The 17,207-nt window shown below is 42.5% G+C and overlaps 1 protein-coding gene across 5 annotated transcripts in view; it reads right to left on the bottom strand.

Annotated features, from left to right (window-relative positions):
* Positions 1–17,207, bottom strand: part of BTRC (beta-transducin repeat containing E3 ubiquitin protein ligase) — a 249,597-nt gene that overhangs the window by 98,127 nt on the left and 134,263 nt on the right. For 2 of the 5 annotated variants that reach the window (XM_069753745.1, XM_069753748.1), the window contains one exon: positions 2,501–2,626. The exons of 2 other annotated variants lie outside the window; for them this stretch is intronic. In XM_069753745.1, the coding sequence (XP_069609846.1) occupies positions 2,501–2,626 (126 nt within the window). Of the gene's footprint in view, positions 1–2,500; positions 2,627–11,369; positions 11,464–12,828; positions 12,879–17,207 lie in introns of those variants that run through there. One more of the 5 variants, XM_069753747.1, reaches the window with a different exon arrangement.

Raw genomic sequence — 17,207 nt, 5'->3', positions numbered from 1 at the left:
AGCACTGCAGCTCCAGGTAACGGATTTATCTCTCCTTTTAATATCCCTGGCCTTTTTTCCTATTTTTTATAAATGGTCACTTCTTATTGCTCCCTTAGGAATCTTCCTATTTGCTCATAGCAGGTTTGCCTACAACAACCACGCTGAACTAATTTTGATATATGTAAGTGGCCTAGACTTTCCTATACTACTTGGCACCTACATATGTAGGCCACTTACTTCACTCTTCTCTGTATACAGGATCGTGCAGCGATTATAATTCCCGTTACCGGCTTTCATTTAATAACCTCCTGGTATGTCCCTTTTTGACCTATTCGGGCACTTCTTCACTTTTTCTTGATTATAGATTCAATAATACAGATTGATTGGAATTGGTATTGGCTTGATTCCTAGCTCTGCTAATATATTGTTATGTGATATTATGACCTTATATTGTTTGCTATGTTCTTTGTATACACTTTGTATATGTTCTTTTGTAGTAACTGATGAAGGTCACAACTGACCAAAACGTTTTCCTGCATTTACTACAAAAATTTTTTCCTGCTGCATCTTACCTAAAGTTGAGTGCTAGGTCTCTTACTATTAACTTATGTGTATGGAGTCATGAAATTAGCACGATCATGGGATAGTCACCGTACTAATGTGTATACACATTCTACGAACAATAACCTTACTAATGTGTAATATAATGTCTATATACGTTGTACACACAATAAGAAGCTTATTACAGTGGAAAATTGAGGTTGATCATTAGTGACTTAAAGTCATAATGTAAGGCTGGGTTCACACTGCGTTAGTGTGACCGGTTAAACAGACTACGTTACACCGCGGCATAAGACGGTGTAACGTAGTCCATTAACGCCGCCATTACTTTCTATGGCGGACGCATCGCTAGCGCACGCCCACAATGGGCGTGCGCTAGCGATGTGCCGTTATTGAGTGACGGACCCAAGACGCGGGCTGCAGCGTTTCCGGGTCCGTCACTTCTAGCGCAGATGGAGGTAGCAGATGCTCCATCTGCGCTACCGCTGTGCCAATGTCGGCACTTGCGTTAGTGCAGTCCGTTTAACGTATGTGTTGAACGGACTGCACTAACGCAGTGTGAACTTAGCCTAAGGAAATTGTCAATATCACAGACCTATGTGTAAATGAATAAACCATTTGAGAACGTAGGTGATATGATGAAGATGATGATGTTTCACAAACTCCAGGTCGGGACAAGGTACTTTGGTGCCCTAGGCGGATGAAGTCGATGGCACCTCTCCAGCCCCAGCATCCATGTAAAGGAATGGGTCAGAGACACCTCGATGGGTCAGGTAACAAGCTCTGAGGACTATTTTCACTAGAATTGTCATCTGTTTCACCAAAAAATACCAGCAAAAGAAAAAATAAAGTGGTGTACTTTAACTATGAAAGCCAGCTCCTTGATGAACCTGAACTCTAGATACAAAATCCTTCATTGCTTGCTGACCATTTACACCAGAGGTGTCAAACTGCATTCCTCGAGGGCCGCAAACAGGTCATGTTTTCAGGATTTCCTTGTATTGCACAAGGTGCTGGAATCATTCTGTGCAGGTGATTAAATTATCACCTGTGCAATACACGGAAATCCTGAAAACATGACCTGTTTGCGGCCCTCAAGGAATGCAGTTTGACACCTCTGATTTACACGATACCAGGGAACAATGCAGATATTCATCCCTGACATCCTATATTTTAAATGTCAAACCCAAGGACAGTCATTGGAAACTAATATTACTTAATTATAACGGGGGCAGTTGGGCTTCAATTTAGGTGTGCAGCATTTGCCGGATGCCACAATGAAAGCTAAACAGACTCCATTATAAAGGGATATGCATGATAGTTTTTACATCAGTCATGCAACAAATACAATTGGCAACAAAACTGATGGTGGCTCTGGTGCCCTATTCCTGTATAGACAGTGGTTCTGGTGACATTCAGTCATATTCATGTACCGATGGTGGTGAACACTGTATTCATGTACTATGGATGCATATGGTGTTGCATTCCCGTAGTGATGATGAATAACATCACCAGGGCCATCAACAGTACATAATAACCACACCAGACCAATCAGTAAAATTAGATTAACAGGTCACTAGACCTACCATTAGAACATAAATGCATCACCAGAACCACCATTAGTACATTAAAGCATCACCAGTACCTTCATCAGTACATGAATATATCACAAGAACCACTGTCAGTAAATAAATACAACACCAGTACATGAATACATCACCAGAACCATCATCAGTACATGAACACATCACCAAACGTAGTATAGCAATCAATTTCAATGTCAAGTCAGGCTAATATACATTTGTATCTCATGAACCTACAACTCTCAGTATGTCCTTAATAAGTAATGAGATGCTGGGAGTTGTTACAAGTCATTTTAAGACTGTGGACCATACAGGAACCCCAGTACTGATGAGATGTAGTCAGTATGAACAGGTAAACGCTTACATGCAGGTACCTTATTGATTGAGAAGTTTCTTTTGGTCTCCATATTGACCAGATACCATGGTGACTTTTCACATCCACAGCTTTTCTCTACAGACTTCCTTCTCCAGTCTTCTGCAGCACATCCCGACCCAGTGCCCTTCAAAAAATAAAAGTGTTAAAATGCCCTCTGGATAAAAATATATGTCCATATTATTACCTAAATAAGCCTCCGATGGCATATGGTCTCCACATTGTCTGCCCTTATGAGCTACACTGTCCACCTTAATGAGGTATATTCACCCCATTGTCTAACATTATCAGCTATAACCGCTACACCATATGCCCCTATGAACCACAGTCTATACCATGGCTGTCCCCTCTCCACTGTTTTCCCTTACAGTCTATAGCTCCACACTGTCCCCTCCCCAGCGTGCTAACCTCTCTCCATACTATGCCTTCATTTCACTATATCTCCTCTCCATATTCATACTGTGCCCCTATTTCACACTATGTCCTCATCCTGCTCACAACGTTGTCCTCTTCAAACTGTACCTCCTCCTCACACTGTCGTCCAGTATGATGATCGCCACAGCCACCCCTTCATTATAATACCCACAACAGTCCCAATATGCACCAAGATGTCCATCACAGCCCTCATGCAGTATTATATCCACCGCACCCCCCATTATATAGTATTATGGCCCACACAGCACCCCATACAGTATGACTCACAGCCCCTTATATACAGTATGATATCCACCACAGCCCCCAATATACAGTATACTGTCTGGCACAGCCCTCAGTATAAGGTCCCAACTGCACCCAATACAGTATGGACACATCTTATGTCCCCATAGCCCATCTTGTAATATTCCCACATGAGCCCACTCTTGTAATGTCCCCACAGCCAACCCTTCTTTGGAGTATCGCAATAGCCAGCCCCTATTATAAGGTCCCCATAGTCAGCCCCTCTTAGAATCTTCCCATCACCAGCACTTCCTCTTGTAATGTCCCCAAAGCCAGCCCCTCTTGGAATGCCCCAATAGCAAGCCCCTCTTGTTCTCACAGCTAGCCCTTCTTGGAATGTCTCCAGACAGCCCCTTTTGTGCCCATAGCTAGCCCCTCTTGTGATTTGAGCAGCTCCCCTCTTATGTACCCATAGCCAGAACCCTCTTGAAATGTCCTCAGAAGCCCTAGGCATAATGACATCCATTAGGAAAATAATAGAATACAAATAAAAGAGCTCATATTCATCTAATCCAGGCTCCCTGTCCAGTACAGCTCCTTCTCCTTTTCCATCTGCTGCAAAAGTATTGCGACATCATACATCCTCCGCATGCGCCAGGGTTCCCAGCAAAGCAGAGAGCGGATTACAACTCCTCTGCTGCTGTCTTGGGCAGTGCCAACATCATTTGCATTTTCGTCTTACAGATGCAAATACAACTGAGAGTGGGGAAGGAGCGACTGCCAGGGGCGCAGGCAGAGAGAGGTGTGAGCGGTTTCAGTGACACACTGCTTCCCTGCGTGCCCACTCCCCAGACATCACTGCGCTGAATGCCTGTGGCCGGAGGAATGTGCCGCAGGCATTCAGCAATGTCAGGTTCTTTTTTTTCTGAAATGTGCCCCCCTCGCGTAAGCAGGATGTAGCGTGCCTACCCTGTCTACCCTTCCTCCTGGCCCTGACTACAGGAGATAAGCCATTCATAGAAATCTGATCCAAAAGGTGCAGTTATACCTGAGGGCATATGTACATGAAGCTCTATGGCTTCTATGATCCCAAGTGAATGCAGGGTCCTGGGACAAAATGCAAAACTAAAAATCTGTAAGCAAGTTTTTGCAATGTAAGCTGAAGACAGCGTGCTGTAAGAGTTAAAACAGATTTCAGCTGTTTTGTTTGTTCATAATGATTGTTTTAGCTCCAGTACCTTATCATTGCTGTGAATATCTGGTGTATGCCTCCTAGTCCAACACGCCCCCTCCTGTGACAGGCAGCTCACTGTCTATGGACATTGTGTATGCAGAGCCTGGTGTGAGCGGGAGAAGTTCTCATAGCTCTGCTTCATTGCTATATCTAAAAACTCTGGGCAACAATGGCTGCACCCGGTAATCTGTGTGATACATCATTCGATTCAGCTTCTCTTTGCCTACATCAGGAAGCTCACAGATGAGGTAGCAAAAATATGCTGACCGATTCCCTTTAACCTCAGAATTAATAAATGTGAAGTTTTGCAGCAAGGATGACAACCTATGAAGTGGGGAGACTCTTTAAAAATCATGCAGCATGGAAAGCTTAGGTCCTCACTCTCCCATGATTACCTCATGGATGACAATAGGAGGCTTAAAACGTTTACACTTTTGAGAACTTTGTCTTTAGTAAAATCATTGAAAAATCAAAGATAAATTAGCGGTCCATTTCCTTCTCGAATTCACCATACTTGGCTTCAGGAGAACAGATGATGAGAGGGCTTGTTGTGATGGGCCACATTCAACTTGAATTCAAACCTCTAGAACAAGCAAACTAAATTGAGCAGTACATGCATTAAGGTTTTAGTTTTTGGGGATCGAAAACAGGATAATTAGAGGAAGCCTATTTTCTCCGGGAGCACTAAAGACAAGAACTTTGCTAAAAAATATAGCGTAGTATTTGTTTCAATGTATGGTGGTATTATTCAGGAGTGTAGAATTGAAGAATTATTTGGGAACCATATGGCAGTATTAAAATGATCTCTTAACGGATCACTTTTAGGCACATCCTTTTTGGACTTTAAATGGCTGTTTTATCGTGAAACTATAGAACAGTACTACGTAGGATCAAGTAGGAGGTCAACTTTCTTTGTTTCAGAGTACACCATTTTTCTAGCAAGTAGGACCTAAGGAATAGGTCCCATAATGTGACTATTTCTTTTAGTTTTTTAAAAAATGTAAAAAGGCTACTGCAAGAAAGTACTATAGCATCAATGTATCATACATCATTACAAAACAGTGTCCTCCCTTAGTATGTATATCATTGTCCTACATTACAGAAATATTAGTTCTGCAGACCTGTGGACCAGTTTAAAGTGGATAATAGGTGTGAAAGCCTACCACCTTCTATAACCCTGCTGTCACTTCGTTATCACTTTAGTTGCTGCTAATGTTCTTTCCTACTGTCTCCTCTTCCCATAACATGTAGATTGTAAGCTCGCAAGGGTAGCGTTCTACCTCCCTCTGTATTAGCCTGTCACTTATTTCATGCTTATTAATAAATAAAGTTGCATACTTATTTTTACACCCCCGGCCAGGAAGCACTGACTGGCCTACAAGAAGCCCTACGCCATATGCCAAACACCACACGTTCGCCCTTTCCCTCCAGAGTCAAAATGCTTAATTGTCTTAGGTCTATACAAGCACAACCAAAATAGAAGAGTACGCGATTATATTGCTTTCCTAGAAATCTATACGAATTTCTGATTCATACTATCTCACAGAGTGGGTCCCCATGGAGGTATACTGGTGGTTGTACACAGTCTTAATACACAAGTGTGCAAACAGCTCAAGACGTCAATCTAAAAAACGTCAGCTCTAGATCTATGCCGGAACTGCACATTAAACCCCTTAGCACCATTATTGCCTGTTGACCTCCACGTCTGCCTACGTCTATCAACTACGTGTATGACTATGCATAAATTATTGGCCATCGCATAACGACATCCACCAGCGCCTGTGAGTGGAATAACAATGCCACCGCTTCTTTCACATAATCAAATTTCCGTTTTGAGACAGAGACGTTGCACACGCCATGTGTTCTGGGGCATTACCCATTTCTCTGGGATGAGATAGGTTGTCGTAGGTACGATATGGTGAAAGGGGAAACATCATAATGTTTAATTATAAGAAATGATCGAGATCCGCACAAACATCAGCCGGGTACCTCCGCACTGCAGAGAGCTCTAAACTTGTTACCGTTAATGGCTTAAATTTCACTGTGCTAATCATTTCAGGACATAAGCCTTTCTTGATAACCTAATGAATTATTCTAACATCCTTCAGCAGAAAAAACCCCTCCATGACAGCACTAATTACAAGACGTTTTCCCAGTGGTTATGTAAAATATGACAGAGCAGCAGTACCGGGAATTGGAGAAAACTGCTTCTAATTTCCACAGAGAAACTGACAAACACCTCTCTTTCATCTCTCCGAGCTCTCAAGTAAGATTTAACTTTCTCATTTAGTTAATTACTGTATGAGGCTCATCATTCCCAGGATCAGAGCGGCACGGAGCCTTTATCGTGTTAACTTGTGAACTTGATAGATGGCGGCTGCTAAAACTTAATAACTTCACCCCCCGGCAAATTGTAAGATAAATATAATAGAAGAAACTGACAGTAAAAACCTGCCAGAAATCAGCACTGTGTTTATGTTTCTTTGTAGGCAGCAAAAAAAAAAACAACAACCGAGAGCCGATTACTGGCCGTGTGTCACCCAGATTTAGAGGACTCCAGGCACTCGGCTTCTGGCAGACTCCGAAAACTTAAAGTTTCTTCACTCAAGAAGTTTTTAAGCTGAAGAGATGCGCAAAAGAGGCTGCAATGGGCTTTAATTCTTCAGAAAATTATGAATAAACAGGAATTACATATTTTATGTCCTTTGTTGCGTTGATTAAATTCATGCATTGTTTTCTTAGCATGCCCCTACACGGGTTAGACATGACCGCCAGCTCCACATGAGCTGCAGGTAAGTTGTTCTTCTAAAGGGAACCATTGTAATAGACAACTATCATGGCATCAGAGAAAGGCCTTCTCCAAATGAGAGTCTTCGATCTCCATACAGACTATGAATGAACAAAAACATCCTGGACCACCATCCGGACAGTACAGCTGGTATTGCTATTGGGAAGTCGGCCACAAAAATGAAACTGTAAACTTTTAAAAAGGGTTGCACTGCCCATCATAGACAACTACTGCATTTAGAGTTATCTTCACTTAGGGTTGGAAGTGATGAAGATCACAGGGGGCTCAAGACCTTCATTCTATTGATTACTGGGGTCAGATGCCCAAACATTTATGGTCTTTACCATGGTCCACTGTGGTCTTTAAAAGAAAGCCTCAGACTCCTAACATGTCCTCCCTTCTCCCCACCAAATGCCCTCAGGTTGTACCTAAAGGCTACAAATTTTGGTTGTGACAATGTCATTAAAGATCCTCGACACCTTGTGTCAGCCACCCTCGCTCACACACAAAGCTTCTGCCACCTTGTGTTGCCCCCCGAGGAAGCCCACACGAAACGCACGTTGGGGCTGCTCATTCAGGTTCACCACAGTGGAGACTATGGGTAAGAGCTTTATTTGGCACTCGCAGTAATGTGTACGCTTTTAAAGTGATACAAACCTAATTTGTAGATTAAGTTCGAAGGGCAGCGCAACTGCGCATGCCCGAAAAAAAAAATAACTGCGCAGGCGCCAGGGACGCTAATGAAGGAAGAGGAGGCGGCGCCCGGCGTGCAGAGGCCATGATTGACGGCTGTGAGGCGTCTGGATTAGGGAGCAAAGACCTGCCCCATGGCGATTTCACGGTATGAAGGACAAATTTCAAAAACGATTCTTTCAGCAGTGCCATGGACTCGAACTAAAAGAGCCACCTTCTCAGAATGTAGCATTAGTGCTGCACAAGGTGGCTCTTTTAGTTACAAACGCCTGGGGGGGTGACAGGTTCCCTTTAAGTTTGCGTACGACTCGAACACTGGCAATACACATTAGATAGCTGTTGGCCCATAGCTTTCTCTCCAGACTCAGCTGTAAAAAATTACAGTTGGGAAAATAAATATTTGATACACTGCCGATTTTGCAAGTTTTCCCACCTAGAGAATGGAGAAGTCAAATTTATATCGTAGGCATACTTCAAGTGTGAGAGACAGAACCTGAAAAAAAAATCCAGAAAATCACACTGTATGATTTTATTGCATGAAATAAGTATTTCATACAATAGAACAGAACTCAACATTTGGTTCAGAAACCTTTGTTTGCAATTACAGAGGTCAGATGTTTCCTGTAGTTCTCGACAAAGTTTGCACACACTGCAGCAGGGATTTCGGTCCACTCCTCAATACAGGTCTTCTCCAGATCTTTCAGGTTTTGGGGCTGTTGCTGGGCTTTGAGCTTCAGATCCCTCCAAAGATTTTTCTATTGGGTTCAGGTCTGGAGACTGGCTAGGCCACTCCAGGAGATTGAAATGCTTCTTAAAGAGCCACTCTTTAGTTGCCTTGGCTGTGTGTTTCAGGTCATTGTCATGCTGCAAGACCCAGTCACGACCCATCTTCAATGCTCTTACTTAGGGAAGGAGGTGGTTGGACAAAATCTCGCGATACATGACCCCATCCATGCGCCTTCAATAAGGTGCAGTCGTCCTGTCCACTTTGCAGAAAAGCACCCCCAAAGTATGACATTTCCTCCACCATGCTTCACAATTGGGATCGTGCTCCTTACGTTCTACTCTTCCTTCTTCCTCTAAACACGGTGAGTGAAGATAACAAAAATATCTATTTTGGTCTCATCTGACCACATGACCTTCTCCCATGCCTCTTCTGGATCAGCCAGATGGTCATTTGCGAGCTTCAGATGGGCCTGGACGTGTGCTGGCGTGAGCAGGGGGGTCTTGCGTGCCCTGCAGGATTTTAATCCATGACGGCATAGTGTGTTACTCAAGATGTTTGAGACTGTGTCCCAGCTCTCTTCAGGCCATTGACCAGATCCTCTCGTGTAGTTCTGGGCTGATTCTTGGCCTTTCTCAGTATGATCCTTACCCCAAGAGGCAAGATCTTGCATGGAGCCCCAGACTTATAATAATTGTGCCAACACAAAGCTGCTTGCCTATTGTCCTATATCCCATCCCAGTCTTGTGCAGGTCTGCAATTATGTCCCTGGTGTCTTTAGATGGCTCTTTGGCCTTGACCATGGTGGAGAGGTTGGAGTGCGATTGATTGTGTGGACAGGTGACGAATTCAAACAGGAGCAATTAATACAGGTAATGAGTGCAGAGTAGGAGGGATCCTTAAAGAAAAACTAACAGGTCTGTGAGAGACAGAATTCTTGCTGGTTGGTAGGTGATCAAATACTTATTTCACGTAATAAATTGCAATTTAATTATTTAAAAATCATAGAATGTGATTTTCTGGTTTTTATTTTTAGATTCTGTCTCTCACAGTTGAAGTGTACCTACGATAAAAATTACAGACTTCTCCATTCTTTGTAGGTGGGAAAAGTTGCAAAATCGGCAGTGTAACATACACTTATATTCCACATTGTATGTTCAGATCATCCCATCGTAACTTAAATCCAAATTATCTACCACTTTCCTCCAATATGTAGGACTCTTATCAGGTGGTGTGGAACTAGGATCCCGCTAATCATTTTTCTCAACTCTAGTGACAATACTAAAAAGATGCAACAACTTATGGACGCTGGTGGTGTGAGACAAATCAATACATGGTCATAAAAATGTAGAGGATAATTAATATACAGTTCAATAAAAGCTTGACTCACAGCATAATGAGAGTTTGGTTTTACTTTAAGCATTACATACTAGATCAAATAACATGACAACTGAAAGTATATTTTTGTGATTACTTAGCAAAGTCAATGTTCGAAGAGGGTCTTTAGATAAAAAGCGAAATCTTAGAACAGGAGAAAAAAAACTTAATAATTGATCCCTAGAGCAGGTTTTATTAAAATTCAGTGAAGGTATTGGTACAGCGACACCGAGAATACACGGCAATCACCGGTAGTAATAATATAGTATAATTAACTAACGGAAGCCACATTTTAAGAGAATATCTGGTATCAGCGCTTGCAATTTTTACTATGAACCAAAGCAGCAAATCATCCTTCCATTCACTAGAACAGGATTAAGTTGTGACTCAAAACCACGTCTGGTTAACGTTATATCAATTCTACCAAGCTGCTGACTGCTAATCTACATAAATGATTGAATTTTGTACAGACGGAGTTGTTGTTTTTCTTTACAACAATTAATGTGAAAACAATATCACCGACCCCCCAAAAAATAAAAACTACAAGAAATGGCAATAATAGTGTTTTATTAACTGAGCAAGGTAGAATTAAAAAGGGTTTGGAGTAATTTCTGAGGTTAAACTGTCCTTTGTATACATACTGAATAACACTTTCTGGCTACCATATACTGTGTATTCTGAATTTCAACCTTTTTCCCCATCTGCAGGAGAAGCTACAGCTATAATGTCTTCTATATACAGCACAGAGGGAGTCTTGCTCTTCATTCCTTGGTTAGCTCTCTAAAAGAACCAGCCGCAGCTTGTACGATATTATACAGCACTACTTAGCAGTGTAGATCTGAATCCAGCTGTGATATGATGTAAAAGACTTGTTAGAAACAGGGCCGTGGAGTCAGAGTCGGATCCCAGTTTGGTGGAGTCAAAGTCGGTTTCATGGAAATTGAGGAGTCTGAGGTTTGGCTTACCTACTCTACAGCCCTGGAAGGGCTGTGGAGTCGGAGTCGGTGTCATGGAAATTGAGGAGTCCGAGTCGGAGGTTTTGGTCACCGACTCCACAGCCCTGGTTAGAAAGCCTGGCATGACCTTCCTGTGTCTCCCTCTGCTCCTCCCTTGTACTCGCCATTCTACATAGAGGGTAAAAGGGGGGTCTAACATGACACCTCACTGTGCTGCTTTTCCATCTTATAATGAGCAAGGAGGAGTTTAAAAACAGAACAAAACTTAAGGGTGGATGACAAGTTCAAGAGGTAGGGAGTGGGGAAAAGTGGCTCATAAGTGGAGAAAGCAGCAGAATTTTTTTCGATAAGATATATAAAAAATTATGTTTCTTATATTCACATACAAAGTTTGTTAAAACTATAGTTCCCATTTAAGCCCAATAAAAAATGAAACCGTACCTTTGACAGGTACACTGCCCTCATTCTGTGGAAAGGGTGACACTTCTTTAGCATTCTGCCAGCGCCTCTGTTATAGTTGTATACAATTTGACACCTAGAGATCACAAGAAGAGTCAAAAAGCCCACCTCTACTACCTGAAATCCATTTCTGCACCTCTGCTGTTAAAAGGGGATTAAACTGGGCAACAAGCATCATATAGCGAGTTAGCAGGGAGACACGATAGCAGCTGGCACTTTGGAGTAATTTTGGGGGGGCAAGGGAACAATGTTTAAACCTGCTGTTGTCTTCGGTCAAAAACGACCGACCTTGAACTTCAATATTCTTTAAAATATTCAAGACGCGGCTCTGAAACCAGTGGCCGACCGACCCATCCTCATTTAAGTCAATCAACCACAAGTTTCAGAACCGCATCTTGAACACCCCAAAAAATACCAAAGTTCAAAATCGGTCTCCCCAGACCGAAGACAACAGCAGGGTTAAATAAAGTGATTGGCAAATTGTCTATTTAGCACATTATGAAATGAGATCAAGTACAACGATGATATAAATGGTCAAAAATAACTAACATTCAAGCTCTGACGTTCAAGTAAAACAATTAAGGAACACTATAGGAAAGAAAGGGTCAACTTTTCTATGAGCCTAAAGGTATCACATTTTCTTTACCTTTAAGCTGGTGCCAAAAGTTGAGCAAAGTTTGGAAATCGAATTTTAATGGGATTGAACCGATAGTCTTATTAAACGGCCATGCCACAAATATTAAACAACTTATTTATATTTTTAAACCTCTGTGCATTCATTTTATTATTTGACACAAAAGACGAAATCCCCACCAAAAATGAAAAATAGAACATCACAAGAGACAATTCCTGCATAATAAAATGGGCTCTCAGGCCACACGGGGCTGTCAGTCAATAGCGATTCCTCAGCCAGAAGTCCTCTGTGCCACATGTGTCATGCGCTGCATTGTGGGACTTTGCTTTATGAAGTATTGGGTGATTGGCAGCTCTGCCTCTAATACGCGGCGTTGGCAGCTGGTTTCTACTCGCCGCCTGCCCCTGGAGGGACACAAATGACGGCAATTTCTCAACCACATACAATAGGTTGAAAGCTATACACAGAGGCGAGTAAGGCTTCATCATCGTCATGAACTAAAAACGGCACAGGTTTAGGAGAGAAAAATAAGGATTTTTGCAAAAAAATAGTCCACTAATAATTAAAACAAAATTCTTTGAAAAATAAAAATGGCAGATTCTGAAGACTGATGGCATTGGTGTATGGAAAGGAGAAGTCTTGTACTCGCTCAATTCCTGAGACCACCTTATTGCTTCTAAGGGAACGGATCCCTTAATTTGCCTAGAAACGTTACTCCTTACTATTCATCTGCTTAGCCCAGAACTCAGAACAAAGTTCTATAAAGGCGCCAGCACACACACTATAGTAAAGTCGGCCAAATCCAACCTTCAGTGGTGACCATCTGATATGAAGGTGAACCTCCCGACAATAGAGGATGGTGAGGATCCAAGGGTCAGGAACCTTAGATGCAAATATCCAAATCTTTTGTTCTTCCGCCAGAGGTGGACGCCTAGTCTGCTTTTTCCATTCAACACATAAGCGCCTGCTGAGGGATTGGGAGAAACAGCTGATAAGTATGTGATGCGTATAACCGTCTTAAAGGGAGTGTCACCCCCAATAAGTTATTGAAACCATTTCTATATTCATTATTATATTTATTATATAACTAAAATGAAGAGGCTTTGGTGCATTCTTGGCGTGGGTAAGTGCTCAATACATTGTTCAGCCCATTTAATTATTAACCTCTGTCCTTCCACTTGCGATGATTGACTGGACTCCAAAGAGAGCTACCTGTATTGTATCCTCAACCCTGAACACTGGCGATGCAGGAGCTGACAGCTCACCCAATATAGGTGTCCTCCCCTTCCTGTTTACAGCGGCCTCTTGCTGCAGACAGGATCACAATGCAGCAGGCGGCCAATGTTGACAGGAGAGGGAGATAAGAGCATGGTCTTACTGTGTGTGTGAGCTCCTGCAGTGTCAACAGTGCGCTCTACTCTCCCTCTCCTGTCAGCATTGGCCACCTGCTGCATTGTGATCCTGTCTGCAGCAAGAGGCCGCTGTAAACAGGAAGGGGAGGACACCTATATTGGGTGAGCTGTCAGCTCCTGCATCGCCAGTGTTCAGGGTTGAGGATACAATACAGGTATTGTATCCTCTCGGCCGTCCACTGCTAAACGATAATATGTGCAGTGAGCTGTTGCAGAGAGGGCAGAGGAATCAGAGGGTGTCTGCAAACAATGACATTGTGAGAGCTGTCTGCTCTTGCAGTGTCAGTGTGTTGGGGCCTAAGGATTTAATAAAAAGGCAGCTCTCCTTGGAGCGCTTTCAATACCAAAAAGGGAGAAGCGGATGACGGTAATTTAGGGGGACCGAACGGTGCACTGATGCCCCCTCAATGAGATGTGCAATATAACAGTTTTGATATAAAATTAAATAATTAAAATCTGCACTACAAGTATGATTTTTTTTTTATAGAGGCCAAGTCTCCCATATGAATGCATAAACTGTTTAATTTGACTATTAGAGGTGACAAACTCCTCTTAACGGTTTTGGGCTTTGTGTTCCACAGATCTTCTACCCTTTTCTATCTAAAAAAGGGACCCAATGACCAAGAGACTACCGGAATCTGATCTCAAGCAAGTGCTCATGGTCAATAGTCTCAAAATGGACACTGGAGATGACATCTAAACCAACCAGAGATGGGTCATCGATCAGCTGTCGGACTGTACATTTGGCAGATACTACTACACAAATGTACAATTAGACACAGTGGAAACTTGTTAAATGCAGAAATGTAAAAAAAAGGAAAATCAATCAAGTGCTCAACAGAAGACAGGTTGTCACCAACAACTGACCCCCAAAAATTGGACCGCGTTGGGAGGGGAGGGGAGAAGGTCAAAATTTTAACAGACTTTCCTCTGGGAGGCTCCTAAAGAGAATGCACCTCTTGGACTCCCAAAGGAGTAGTTAAATCTTTCAGGCTTTGTCCAAGTATTCCAGATAGAGTTCCACACCATAAGTTTTCTACTGTTTTCGAGACAGGAAAGGAGGCAGGCAAGGAAGTGGCATGGTCCAAACATAGGGGCATGGCTACATTAAAACAAAACTTGGTGGTGTCCTTTTATCACTGCATTGTTCTACCGGAAAAGGTCAGCTCAAAAGATGGCAAATTTGAGGTCATCACCAAGTTACCTCTAACATGATCCAGTGATGTATGTAAAGGAAGGACTGTGGGCAACAGAGAACTTCCGGTAATCAAATCTATGGATACACGGTCAGATATTACTCCATAAAGCTGCATTATACTGAAATATGGCACCTGGTAAATAGCAAAATGTTCCTGAAAATTGTTTGCAAAAAAATCTTTTTTTTATCATGTATTCAGGAGGAGATGTATTACGAAAAATAAAAAAAACAGTACTGACAGCACAGAAAGTAAACTAGAGGATGACTCCATTACAAAAAATGTGAATGTATGAAAATTTGCCAGTGACATTAATTAGTCAGTGCTTTTATGGCTAATTTTTTGCTACGGTACAAGAAGACATTAGCAAACAGGTCCAGGAAAAAAGTTGCTGACTCATGTCATTAACAACTAGCATTTTGTTAAGTAATCGTTAAATGCGTTTCCCTACATGTGATGTCCTTGAAAACAGATGTACTGTAAAGAAAATAAGCTGCTTCTGTACAATTACTGCGGTAAGAAAGTAAATAGGTTTGTCAAATGTTTCCAAAAGGAGCAATGTTTCACGGCCACATACCCCCACTGCGAGTGACAACCGGAGAATCCCATAATCAGGGGGACACAATCGCCCCCAAGAGAACAAAGTAATGGGAGAGGCAAAACCAACAAGAAGGGAACTTTCATGATTGATGGAGATGAAAAAGGGGAAGTTTCTAAAAAAAAAAAAAAGCTAATCTGGCTATATTTCAGGAGAGAACAGAGCGTAGAAATAAAAACAGCTCGTATATAACTCCAAGGATACAGGATCTTTCTCTTCATCTGTCAACAAAATACCGTACTTGTTCATCTGACAGCTATAGCTTCCAACTCCTCAGCATGCTCAACTTGGCTGAGCATACATGTTTAATAATGTATCTCTAGATCTATAAACTCTGTGCCCATCAAACTGCCTCTGCCAGTTGTGTAGAGATCAATTCTCTGCAGTCATCTCATCATCATCAGCCACTAGTATATAGTATAATGACGGCAAACACCTGTATATAGATAGCAAAGGATCTACCATTCACAAAAACTGATGGTCACAGCTCACATCCTCCACCTCCCTGCACAATGACTTCTGTACAGGACACTTTTCCATACAGGACAATGAAAATCTCCAGACTGTTGCCATCTATGGCCCATGTAAATGTTGTAATGCATCTCAGTCAAGGTGACGTCTGCATAATAATTTACATTAAAAAAAAATTCAAAATCTACAAATAAAACAAAACTCCAGTTTTTTGGCTTCGTCTGTTCTGCCATTTCCAATGCAGCGCCTGCCATGGCTGGGATCTTCTGACCTTGCGGCTCATATAGCATCTTCTGTGAATATTTGGAGGACACTTTCTCAATTCAAAGAACACCTGTCAGCAGGAGACGTCATTTTATGAAAACTTCACAAGGCGAATATTCAGCAACCACTGAGCACCATTTTGGCCTTGCCTTTAGTTTAAGGCTTAATCCGCTGACAGATTCTGTTTAAAGCCCGAAATTCTGGATGAGGCTCTTGCAGCTTTTCTCGGCGTCACACAGGCTTGCCTGAAAAAGTTACCTCTGCTCCACACTATAAGATGCTACACGAGTCGGAAAGGAACAAATGTGGTTACGTGATCCCAGCGAAGACAGGCGCGCAAAGACAGGAGTGCAAAGACAGGCGCGCAAAGACAGGCGCGCAAAGACAGGCGCGCAAAGACAGGCACGCAAAGACAGGCACGCAAAGACAGGAGCGCAAAGGCAGGCGCGCAAAGGCAGGAGCGCAAAGGCAGGCGCGCAAAGGCAGGCGCGCAAAGGCAGGCGCGCAAAGGCAGGCGCGCAAAGACAGGAGCGCAAAGACAGGAGCGCAAAGACTGGAGCGCAAAGACTGGAGCGCAAAGACTGGAGCGCAAAGACTGGAGCGCAAAGACTGGAGCGCAAAGACTGGAGCGCAAAGACAGGCGTGCAAAGACAGGAGCACAAAGACAGGAGCGCAAAGACAGGCGCGCAAAGACAGGAGCACAAAGACAGGAGCGCAAAGACAGGCGCGCAAAGACAGGAGTGCAAACACAAGAGCAGCCTTGGAGATGTCAAGAGACTGCGATGGGCAAGTATGGTATTGCACTCACTACATACACTACTGTTTTGCTAATAGACAGAGCAATAAGATAAAAACATTAAAAAAAGATAAAAAGCCGGAGTGCTCCTTTAAAAAGATATATCTCCCACAATGCAATCACTCCTGTTAGAAACTATGATCATATAAACATCAGGAGCCAAAAGATCATATATTTCTGAAAGATGACAGACTTTTGGCTGTAGGGTTGGTTATTACACTACTATACAATGCCTTTATATAGGATTATTATTGGATGTGCTCCCTGGAGGTATAGGATTACCGCTTGACTTGCAGGACTGTAAGGGGATTTTAAATACCCTACAAGATTGCAGATAATTACCAGATAACTGCTGTGGCTTAAGCCCTTGGCGGTAATAATAATACTGTATAGTGAATTATTTCTATTTAAAAGGAAATTTGAGATAAAAACAAACAGTATTTACCTGC

This window comes from Ranitomeya imitator, chromosome 2 (assembly GCF_032444005.1).
Source record: "Ranitomeya imitator isolate aRanImi1 chromosome 2, aRanImi1.pri, whole genome shotgun sequence".
Classification (NCBI taxonomy): Eukaryota; Metazoa; Chordata; class Amphibia; order Anura; family Dendrobatidae; genus Ranitomeya; species Ranitomeya imitator.
This window is presented reverse-complemented; position numbering and strand designations above follow the sequence as displayed.